Raw genomic sequence first — 12,376 nt, forward strand, 5'->3', positions numbered from 1 at the left:
CGGCGCGACGGCGGCCGGCTCGGGCCCGGCCCCGCACGGGCGAACGCGTCAGCGCCGCCCTCGCGGAACTCCTTAGGGCTCGCTCTGCCGCGGGAGGAGCCGCAGGGTCCGTGGCGCTGCTGTGGAGCCCTGAGTTGGGAATATCCCGGGTTGGAAACGTATCCTGGTCCTGCACAGACACCCCGACAGTCCCACCCTGTGCATCCCTGAGAGCGTTGTCCAAACTCTCCCGGAGATCTGGCAGCCTTGGGGCCGTGACCATTCCCTGGGGAGCCTGGGCAGTGCCCGACACCCTCTGGGGGAAGGACCTTTTCTGATATCCAGCCTAAACCTCTGACACAACTTCAGGCCATTCCCCAAGTCCTGTTCCTGGTGACAGCAGAGCCGACGAAAAAGCGGCGCGTCCCCAGCGAGGCGTGGCTGGGGCCCCGCCGGCGGCGCGGGACAGCACAGCCTGGGACAGCACAGCCTGGGACAGCAGAGTCCCGCAGCTCAGCCCGGCCCGGCAGCACCGCCCGGCCCACGCCGCCATCCCGGCCCCGCCGCGCTCCTCCCGCGGCCCCGCCCGGCGCGACGGCCATGAGGAAGCAGCAGAGGGGCCATGAGGGGACCCTTCAGTCTCCTCCAAGTCAAGGTTTTTCCCCTCACAATTTAAAACACAACTTCTCCCCTCAGTCTCCTACAATTTATTTCTGGGGGATTTACTTTTTCTCCCCATAACCGAAGGGAAGGAGGACTGGTGAAAACAGCCATACAATACAGTTCAGAACAGATCTAGACAGCAACTAATGAAGAAAAGTTTAAGTCAGTCTAGCTGTAAATTGAAACAAAATAGCCAATAAGATTTGCTAGGATAAAGTACAGTCCTGTGTGTTTCTTAAAACTATAATCAAAACCTTCTGCTGTAAGTTTGATGGCATTAATCTTTCCTTCATGCTGTTCAACCAGAGCTTCCTGTCTCACATTCTCCTCTTCCTACAAGATCTTCAAGGCTCCTTTTTTTAGTGCAGAACAAATTGAATTGTGCTGGGCTACATCTGAGACATGCTGAACACCTTATCTGAGTGACAATGCACTGTGACTTTTCTAGCAAATGCACTGCAAAAGGGACTCAAGGTTTTGACTTGCATTTCATAGTGAAAGAGCTTCAAATTAAAAGTAATCTAAACAGAAGTCCTGTATTAAAGACATGGATACTGCTCAGAGCTGGGGCCTTAGAACTCACTAAGAATGAAGTGAAATACCAACAGGCACATTGAGCTTTTCCTCTGGAACACAGCATGGAACCTCCTTTTCAAGGGGAAGCTCCTTTCAGCTCTCCTAATATTTTAGCCACAAAATAAATCTTGATAGGGAAACAAAATTGTTGGTAGCACAGGTGGTCCTAGGAAACTGCCCAGATTTCAAAGTCTGGTTGAAAAAGTTGTGCACAATTTTACCCATGATGTATTTATTTTGTGTAAAATATACCAGTATATCATCCTGAAGGACAGGAAATGTAAGAGGAGAAAAAAAAATCTAAGAAAAACATGTAAACAGAAAGAACTATGTGATTTGTTTATATCTAGAAAACCAAAACATTGACAAACATCATGTGGAATCAGAACAAGGAGAATTGAATGCCTCTGAATGTTTTTCCTTACTGCAAGATTGACTTCCTGCTCCATTTGCTTCTCTTTCCTGCTTTCAAACTGGACTTTTCAGTCATAAAGTAGTAATTTAATTTTCCTCTCTGTTGCAGCACAACCAACCCAGAGTCCAACATCTTTTCTCGATGGCCACATTCCAGAGGCATTTATATTTAGTAATATTTTATAAAATTTGGAAAGCAACACATTCCCATACATTCATCACCTGCTGGTTATAGTGGGAGGAGATCCACGGCTGTCTCAGCTGATGAGCTCTTTGCTCTGCTGGTGACACCGTGGCCAGCACTGACCTGCAATGTCAGTGTTAGTGCCTCCAAGACCCCAGGAATTTCAGTGCTCTCTTACAGCAAAAGTTGGTGCTGTTTTGTAGAGGAATTTTTAACAAAGGGCCTCTCCCATTTGGCTACCAGGCCTTTTCCAATCTTCCACTGCATTTGATTTCAGAGACGCTTAGGAAGAGGAATTTGGCATCTTCCTGCCTTGGGATAAATCATCAGGAGGAGGAGGGGCAATAAAACCAGTATGGAATTGAAAACTATTTTCTGAAGGGCTTGAGTGTGGGATGGCAGGCAAGACAATGAGTGTTACAGTTGTGAAATTCTGAAAGTGTGAACCAGTTCATAAAACCCCAGTTACTGAGCACTGGAGGGGAACAGGGTTTGGCTGCTCATATGCTTATCAAGGACTAGTTATGATCATGGAAAACGTGTCACCCAAAGGTGACTGTCCTTCCAGAGCTGGGCAAGGCCGGTCGTGGCTGATTCCGTTATAACGGCTGTGGCTGAGGGTGCCGAGTGCCCACTGGGCAGCCAGCAGGTGACACCGATCTGTGCCAGCCTTGTTGATCTGCAGGAGGGTAGGAAGGCTCTGCAGAGGGACCTGGACAGGCTGCACGGGATGAGGTTCAGCAAGGCCCAGTGCTGGGCGCTGCACTTGGGCCACAGTGATTCTCAGCTGGTAGAGCTCTGTTACAAAATTAGGGGCAGAGGTTCTTGGTTGTCTGTTGGTGTCAGTTGCGTCTGGCAGTCCTTCAGTTGTCCCTTGGGTCACCCACAGACCTGCAGAACCTTTGGGCTGGTCGTGCTGTGAAGGGTCAGCCTTGCTGCTGCCTGGGTGGAAGGCCCCTGACCAAGGTAAGGACATTCCCCATCTCCCTGGATTTTCTCCAGAGCACAGAGATGCTCAGCAGCTGACTGCAGCCACATGTATTGACAGTGTTGACAAGGCAAGCTGAGGCTCCACTGCTGGAACTCAAAAAGCTCCCCCATCCCTCCCCCAACATCTCATCTCATCTGTCTGAGGGCACTGCCCTCCTCCCTCAATATTTTCCTTCTGCTTCAAAGCTCAAGGTCAAGTCAAGGATGCAGGGACCCTCCTGGTCTGCTTTTCTGACGCTTCCATGGACAGCAGGAAGTACAGCTAATTTCTGGGATCAGTGGGGCACATACTGCTCCCTCAGTTTGCAGCTTACCTGCACTGGTGACATCGGTCTCCAGCTGTGAACAGGACACTCATCTTTCTGTAGACAGAAATGTCTGAAGTACTCAGACCATTCCTAAAAATCTGCATGAAACTTAATGTTCTCTGCCATGCCACATAGTGTCACCATATATTTCTGACCCTTTTACTCTGAAATCTACTGCTCTAAGGAGTATGGAAACTACTTAGAGTTATCTTTTATTGATTACTTTGGGCTTTTCACACAGAGTTGTTTAACAAAACCTTTTCTCTCCTCTCTGTCTGCAGCCTGAGCAAAAGATGTAGCTGAGTTTGCTCGCAGCATGGATAACAGCAGTGGTCCTGTTCTTCTCCTTACCTTGCTCCTGCTGCAGAACACGAGCAGCCCCAAAGCCTCATCCCCTCCTGCTGGCTACGAGATGGCAGAACCTCCAGCCCCATGCACTGGCCCCAGCAGGAACCACTCTCTGGTAGAGTATGGGCTGAGGCCGGGGGAAATCACAGCTGCCAGCGTGGTTTGGGGAGTGCTGTGGCTGATCTCTGTCTTGGGAAACTTCCTCGTTTGCTTAGTGATCCACAGGAGCAGGAGGACACAGTCCACCACCAACTACTTTGTGGTGTCCATGGCCTGTGCCGACCTGGTGAGCAGCGTGGGGAGCGCGCCCTTCCTGCTGCTGCAGCTGAGCTCCGGGCGGTGGATGCTGGGCAGCGGCGTGTGCCGGCTGGTCAGGTACATCCAGTACCTCACGCCCGGGGTCCAGACCTACGTGCTCCTCGCCATCAGCGTGGATCGATGCTACACTCTCATCCATCCCATGAATTTCAGAGTTTCCAGGGAGAAAGCCAAGAGAATGACTCTGGTCTCTTGGCTCTGTGGTGCTCTGTTTGCATCACCGGCCTGTTTTCTCTATGGCTCCAGCAGTGACCACCACTGCAACTTTTTCCTCCCTAGTTCTTGGCTAGGAGCTGTCTCTGGTGTCATCCAGCTCTCAGTGCTGTTGCTTTTGATTCCATCACTCCTCATTATCCTCTGCTACCGGAAACTCTTCACCTACATTTGGAGAAGTGGCACTGAGTACACAGCTGGAAGGAGGACAGTGAATCTTGTCTTAAGAAGAAAAGTGAAAACTGTCAAGATGTTCTTCATCTTTGTCTTGAATTTTCTTCTGTCCTGGCTGCCTTTCTTCATGGTGCAGTTGTGGCACCCACAGGAAACAGACTACAGAAAGAGCTCCTTGCTTTTCTTGGCCATCACCTGGATCTCTTTCAGTTCCTCAGCCTCTAAGCCAACCCTCTTCTACATCTATAATGCAAACTTCAGAAGAGGAATGCAAGAAATTTGTTGCATGTGGAAATACCCCAGAAGCAACATCTACACCATTACTACCAGTTCCAGGACAGCTGAAAATAATCACATTATCCCAGCCCAACCTCACCAAAGACTCCACTGTGATGCTTTTAGCAGAGAAGTCAAGGAGCATGAGCTTTCCAGGCCTGGTGAGTCCAATCCCACAAATATATTTGCCAAGAGGGTTTCATTACTTTGAGAAGGAATGGATGAGCTGTGGGGATGCTATGTTCCCCGAGAAGAAAGACAATCTTTCACTCTTTTGAAGCAATAAATAGCTACATATTTTAGACCAGCTCCTAAGGTTGAAAAAAATAAACATTCTGTATTATTTAGTGGCTTGGGTTTGATGCATTTGTTCTATTTTATTTCAGTTTTCATGTTCTGCTTTGGGAAACTCCTTTCCTGGAATCTACGAGTCCTTACACTCTCTGTCTGTAGGGAGAAAAGGGAAAGAAAGAAATACCGCTTGTTACAATCCCTGAAAGGGATGGGCCGTAGTGTAGAAATGCCTAAATCCACCCAAAGACACCTTGGCTTCCTTCCAGTATGTCCCTGGGGATATTCCTGCACTGGGCTTGTCCCTCTTCTTCAGACCCCACTGGTCTGGTGGACAGGGTGGTGTTGGGTTAATGGCTTGACTGGATGATTTAAGGGGTCTTTTCCAACCTAAACAATTCTAGGATTCTGTCTCCTTCCAGTCTTCCTGTGCCTCCATTTCTCTTTGGGAATAACCTCCTCCTGGAAAAGTCAAGGCAGCTTCAGCAGGGTTTGATTGCAGAAGGTGTTCCTGGACAAACTTCCAACTCACAGCTCAGGACTCCTCCTCCACAAAGGCCCCAGTGGAGAAGCCTCAGGCTCTGCCATCCTGGGGCTGTTCCAGTGTGTGGCTGTGGAGCCACAGAGCCATGATTCCATTGCATGGAGTCATGGAATATCCTGGGTTGGAAGGGAGCCCTGGTCCTGCACAGACACCCCAACAATCCTGCCCTGTGCATCCCTGAGAGCATTTTCCAAACGCCCCTGGAGCACTGGCAGCCTTGGGGCTGTGGCCATTCCCTGGGGACCCTTTCCCTGATATCCAGCCTAAACCTCCCCTGACCCAGCTCCAGCCATTCCCTCGGGTCCTGTTCCTGGTCCCAGAGAGCAGAGATCATATCTGCCCCTCTGCTGTCCCTTGAGAGGAAGCTGCAGACCCTGCTGAGGGCTCCTCTCAGTCTCCTTCAAGTAAGTTTTCTCCCCTCACAACTAAAAATACAACTTCTCAGTCACTGCATGCAGTTTGTCTCCCCAAAACAGGCACAGGCTCTTTCAACAACCTCAGTAAGCAAAGCTCTGTAGATTTTTTCAAGAAAACACAAATGGATTCATCCCTGGGAACATTTTCCCCATGGAAACAAGATGGTGACGCTGTCATGTGTAAATCTGGACTAGGTAGTGCTGCTTTTCTTAAATTTCAGCTTTTGTTCCTGTGCCTCTGGACTTATTTGTGCAGATGTTAATTGGGGTTTTTGGTAGCAATATGCTTGTGCCCCTGCCTGTGCTCAGGAGTTCTGGTTTTAATCAGTTTGTTTCATATTACAACAGGGTTGTAATGTATTTTACCCTTTCATTACTAATACAGCATCTCACAATGACTTCATCCACTTTAGCACAATTATTGGTCAGAATGTATTATGAATGATGGACAGTAATTACTACTGTTATTTAAAATATAAACTTTGCAATTACAGATTTCCACAAGATTTTTGGTAATTTTACAAATTTTGAGGTATGGAATGTCCATCCATTGTTAACAGCTGATGAAAAAGGACAAGGAAAGACATGATGGAATTTTTTGTAGCAGTGTCTGATAAATGTTCAAAGCTAAAATGAATTATTTAAATTATGTAAATCTTTGTATTCTCAAAGTTAATTCTGAAATGAACATGTCCAGAGATCAAAGACAGTGAGGCATCTGAGTGAGCATTTGGGCTTGAGCACCCAAAAAACCTGAAAATTGTGGATTTTACATTCTGAGCTAAAAATTGAATTGTTAGCAGGAGTAAGGTGCATGGACACACCTCTAGAGGATATACATTCCTCATGCTGTACTTTTGGGATATAAAGTGGCACTGAATATCATATAATGCATTCATAAGTATCTCTTATAAATAATAACTGCTTTTCCAATAAAAAAGTGTAAATGTTTGCATCTTCATTTTCAGTATATGTATCAGATGTACCCCATTGTCCTCACCATGAGGAGTCACTGTCAAGGCTGAAAGAAATGCTGTGTATTTCCACACCCCTCTGCTCCTATACATCCTCAGGACAGACACTTTGCAAGCCAGTTTGTGCACCTGAATGCCAGATGGAGAGTGCTCAGGGTTGGAGAACTCTTTGGTTTATAGTGGTACTTGATATAATTAGTGCATTTTACAAATACTCAACAATACCTTAAGCCAGTCTTACTGATCTTCTGAAGTCCTGCTCTATATTCTCACTAGAACATTCTTACTTAGAAGCCACTCAGAATTTTATCTTATTTTCCACATTAGGGTAACATAAGAAGAGACCTTTTGTTATTGAAAGTATGTAGTGCCAGTCCCAGAACAAGATCAGCTGCAGGTGTTACATGTTAGCTTTGAGTTCCTGTTTCATGACTTCATTGTGGGTCACTTGCATGTCTTGTGTTCCAGTATCAAAAGTTATTGATTTATTTTTAAATCCTCTCAAAAATTTTCTGGTTTTCTTAGAAAGAAGCCAGGAAGTCACAATTATTGTTTACAAGTCAGCTTTCAGTAGAGTGATCCATGTTCAGCACACTGCTGCTTTTGGTGAATTTTACTCCAGATGAACATCAAATGAACACCCTCTTGCTCAGAAGAGTGCTTTTAAAGAAACATTTATGGGACGTTCTAGTTGCTAGAATACATAGCTATCAAGCTCACTCACTTCCACAATCCTTACTTCCAAGTCAGCTTCTTTCCTACCACAAATTTTAAACAGATCTTATCACAGATACGTTTATTTAGATTGCCTGGATTCTGAGAAGCTAAACACAGTCCCAGATTTCCAAAAGGTGGACAAAACTGAAGTGCCTCAGATGCCAAGTGTCTTTGCTGAGCTCATCATATCCAGCTGAATGTGTTAATTCTGGGAAGAATGTAGCATCTGCTTCTCTGCTGGAAACATCCTGAGTGAAATTCTGAGCATCCAGAGTGGTGGGGTGGTACTCACCAGGGAGCTCTCCACCCTTCTGTGTGCAGGAGAGCTAAGCCTGGCTTATTGGGATTGCTTGGAATGCAGTGGGAAGACCCTTGGCCAGCCTTTGTGCGTGTGCTCTTTAAATCTTTGCAGAACACACTAAGCCTGACTTTCTGGTCATGCTGCACGTGTGCACTGCGTGTTACGTGCTCTGGAATCAGTGAGGGGTTTAGAACTGCCAGAGAAAGCAATAGACAGCTCTCTCAAAAAAATTACAGGAGATGGAAGTAAGAAATAAGAAAATATGCTCCACTTTGAGCATTAGGTGAATCATTTCAGAAGAGTTACTGCCTGAATCTCCCGCTTAGCTGAGAAAGAAGGTAAAGTAGACCTGGTACATTAAGAGTTTAAAGTTCAGTTTACTGCTCTTTAATATCAGCTTGGTAATAAACTGAAGGTTGTATAAAAGAGCCCACAGCTCACAGAAAAGAAGCTTTGTGGAAACTTTAGATAAAATTAATAAAATGTCTTAGTTGACTTTTTTAAACTCATATATGTAAATGTAAAAATGCCCAACTGCACTTACCCTGAAAGGATCATTGTCATCTTTTCAAACTGCTTCTTCAGTTATAATACACAGCTCCTATGTAAAGAGTCTCTCCTGAAGAAATAGTTCTATTTTGGTCAATGTTTTCAGATATACTTGAAATAAGCACCCACTTTTCGTGGTATTCAGTTACAACCCTAGAAACAATAACAGTATCCTTTTCCTCCAGTGCATCACTAATGATTTAAACAAACCCAATCAAACAATGCTGGGACACTTAATATAATTGAAGAAAGGAATCAAGTAACAGCTGAGGTTCACTATGCAAGAATTTATATTGTCTCTTACTAAGTGAAGGTTCTCTGTGGCTCCTATCTGGTTACCTCTTCAGCAGTGACCACAGGGAACCTATTTCATGCAGTAATTTTGTCTTCATTTAATGCAACATAAGCATAACAACAGATACTTTGCTCTACATGGTAGCAGTTTATTTTAGTTCATCTTCTTTATTAATACCTGGATATTGAAAATGCTGTGGTTTTATATAAAACTATACTGTGATTTATAATTAAAGAATTCTGCTGGCTTGGTGAAGACCACTTAAACTGCACACCAAGATTGTCCAGGTGGAATAACATGAGAACAGTGAAATTTGGCTGCATCATTCTTAAAATGACTCTCATGAAATGCATTATAGTTATTGTTTGACTTCCCATAGTGCGTCAAATGGCAAACGAGATGCTGGCATTTGTCCAATAGAAATTATTTGAAACTCTTGAAATTTTGCTTAACTATGGTGCAAAAGTCATGGAATCAAAACCTTTCCCAGTTCCAGCAGAGGAAAACACACTTCTTTGTCAGCTCTTTCACCCAGTTCTTCAGCTTTCATCTTCCCCCCTCCTTGTGGTGAGAGACAACCTAAAATAGCAACAGGATAACGATCTAAGAGGCTGAGGCACAGAGTGTGTATGTTCTTCATAAAAAACTGAAATGTATCCTGAATGACTGTGGAATAATAGTTCAGCCATGCAAGTGATTTGCTTAGCTGAGATTTTTCACATACACATGCACACACACACAAAGAAAAGCTGAATACTTGACATCCTTGCTGAAATTAAAAATGCAATGGTTTTTTAGGAGATGTGTGTTGGATGGCTGTGGACTCATCAGGACTCATAGTTACCTAATGGTGGTGAGATGTGATTTTTGGGTGGGTGGGGGTCTGGGGCAGGGCAGGGGGTTGTTGAGCAGGGTCTCTTTGCTCTCTCCAGGGTGCTGAATCCCATGGGTACCACTGAACATCCTTTGGAAAGGGATACATTCTCAGGGTATGGTTCCGATTGTGCTTTGCTGGTTTTGTTTTGGGATGGTTACGGATGTCGGTTATCAGCGGGGCTTATTTTAAAAGAGCTACCTATTTTCCTCTGTCTGCATGGTCAAAAGTGGCTGAATAGCTTTTTAACGAACCAGTCAAAAGCAGAGCTAGAGATTTTCAGAATAAAATTTAGGCCCAGGTACTTACAATGTTGATGAATTTTCAAGAAAGGAAAGGGACAGGTATTGTAGCAACAGCCAGACAAACTGACCTGAAAGTTGCTACTAGTTCCCCCTCTAATGATCATGTGAATTAAGTGATTTTTTTAATTTCCATCAGGCAGATAGAGTTTATTAGAGTCAGCATAACAACAATAGTTTTGATCTTACTGTATGATTTAGTATAAGTTTTATACATTTATGATAATTCTAAGAGCTATACATTCATGATATGCATCATATTATGAGATTGACACTTTCTTCACATCACGGCTGTTAAGAAGTTCAGGCATTTCTTAAAGAACTTGCATCTTCTGTTCATTTTTCCAATAAAATATTTTAGTTTTAGTTTGAACAGAGGGGAAAAAACCTTCATAAGTGCAGGAGTCAGGTTAATTTCTTACAGCATTCCGCCATGGAAATGAGAGATTTATGGAATTCTTAGACACTACTCTGGGTCAAGCAGTCAGCCTTGTAGACTATCTATGTTAGTACAAAAATAATGAAGCACTGCCACCACTCATTAAAGGCAGTTTGTCACATCATATCTTTCCCTGTGTGGTAAAATTCTACAATACATCACTTTTGGAGAGAATGGAAGCCCAGTGTCTCAATCTGGACATGCGCCATCTTTCCAATACCACCACAGTGTACAAGTCATGATAATCTTAGTTTATGTTCAGCATATCCCTGTGAAGGCGAATAATGGTGTTCATGGTGCACATTAAATAGACTGCCAAGTGCTCCACAGATAATTGAACTGTGTAACAGACTGGCAAGACAAATATTGTCCCATTACAGTTCAAAAATAAAAAGTATAGAGGGTACTTTTAAGTGAACTCAGAGCTGAAGTTCCATTTCATGATTCTTAATTACCTTTGTTTACAGTCCCTTGTAAGAGCCCACCAGGCTGGGAAGCTGAATCAGGGAGCAAGGGCTGGAATTTTGCCCCTTTAAAGGCGTTCTGGATACCACCAGCTCGGTTTGTGCCCCAGTGTGATCACTGTTAAGTTCCCACAGCTGGCCCCGGGCTGTGTGGCACTCAGCAGTGCCCAGCTCCTGGCTATCAGTGCTGGCAGCTCTGCAGATCCAGAGCAGATCTTCAAGAGCACTGATGCAGAGAGCTTACGTCCGGTGAATGGAATCTGGGATGGACAGAGGGGCGCGGGAATGTTTTCCAAGTCTCATCTATTATTTACCCTTCAAGATATTTTCTAGCATTAAGGGTTCTATATTATCTGTCTCTTGCATGACTCATTAACACTTTCCTCCGAAAACACAGCCCCCAGAGGAGACAGTGATGGGTTGTGACAGTGGTTAGGTTTGTCTCTGAGAAGTGCCTCCTCCTCAAGAAGGGGCTCAAAAGTGCATCTCAGAGCCAGACATTTCTCTGTGCCTTCCCATCCTGGCCTTCTGGTTATAAATTCCCAGGTCTAGTGCTAAATGCAGTGCTGTCAGGGTGAGGAAGATGTGCCCTCTGAGCACGGGGGTGGCACCAGGCCCACCAAAATGAAACACATGAAGTGAGCCCAGCCACAGAAGTCACACACCTGTATATACACAGTTGCAGAATGCTGTGTGCATCTATAGTTGCCAGTGAACACTTCAGCATTTAGACATCCTTGAAATCATGCCTTTGATGTAGGTCATAAATTAGTGAAGTGACTAATTGCCTTTTGAGATTTTGACCCAAAGATGCGATATACTGCTTTTGGGGGTGTGTGAAGGAATGAGTTCAAGTCTTACACCTCTCACTCTATTAAAATCTTATCATTAAATCATTTCCTCAACCAAGAAATAGGAGTCAGCTGCTCTGGTTTAATTTCTGCTGGGGTTTCAAACCTGCTGCTATTAATGTTGAGGTTTTGCATTTGCAGTAAAGCTGGGTACTACTATTCCCTCAAAGGAAATTTATTTTTAATAATAAAATATCCACGAAAATTACTTCTTGGTTGGTTGATGGTTGATTGGTTGGTTGGGGGTTTTTGTTTGGTTCATCGGGGTTTTTTCAATATTTTTTTCCCTCCATACTTTGACTAGTTCTGTAGAGCTTGAGTAATTACATTCAGGAGAGGTCAGAGGTGAGGAGAGATGGAAATTTTTTCATTTAGCAAATTACTGTCTGAAAAAGTTAATACAACAGAGAGTATAAAAGTTTAATTGATGCAGCAAAGATTTCAGGAAGAAGCAAAAACCTGGAGAAGGATTTTTGTGTCCAGTCAGGTATCAGTTCTCAATGACCACTCACCTGCAGTAGCGCGTGGAATAATGTATTCAATTCTGTGCACAGGGTAAACTGAGCAACACAGCATCCAAAGAAAATGTTCTGGATGGGCTGGCTTTTAGATCAGACTACATGTATCATGTATCAAGAAAAGAGAAAGGAACTGAAAGGGTTTGGGTTTGGGTTTTTGTTTTGTTTTGGAGTGGTATGGAAATATAACTAGGAAACGAAGAAATAACTTTCTGAAATAATCTTTCCAAGTAAATATATGCCTTAGCCCCATGAACAGTTAAGTTAATGTGCAATGGCAGCATTCCCCCACTGATGATAACCATAGGGTGAAAGGTGTACCTTTGTTCCATTCTCAAACTCCTGGCTCTGGAAAAGTGAGAAGCTTAAGTTTGGAATGTTGGCATTGCAGACAACAG

At 44.3% G+C, this 12,376-nt stretch overlaps 1 protein-coding gene across 1 annotated transcript; it reads left to right on the top strand.

Annotated features, from left to right (window-relative positions):
* The first annotated feature begins 3,424 nt into the window (after window positions 1-3,424).
* GPR19 (G protein-coupled receptor 19) lies at window positions 3,425-4,654 on the top strand. The gene has a single exon (XM_041398877.1). It carries the CDS (start codon window positions 3,431-3,433, stop codon window positions 4,652-4,654), a length of 1,224 nt encoding a protein of 407 aa, XP_041254811.1. The 5' UTR covers window positions 3,425-3,430.
* Window positions 4,655-12,376: the final 7,722 nt, after the last annotated feature.

The sequence above is a fragment of the Onychostruthus taczanowskii genome, unplaced genomic scaffold (genome assembly GCF_017590055.1).
Source record: "Onychostruthus taczanowskii isolate IOZ18803 unplaced genomic scaffold, ASM1759005v1 scaffold15, whole genome shotgun sequence".
Lineage (NCBI taxonomy): Eukaryota > Metazoa > Chordata > Aves > Passeriformes > Passeridae > Onychostruthus > Onychostruthus taczanowskii.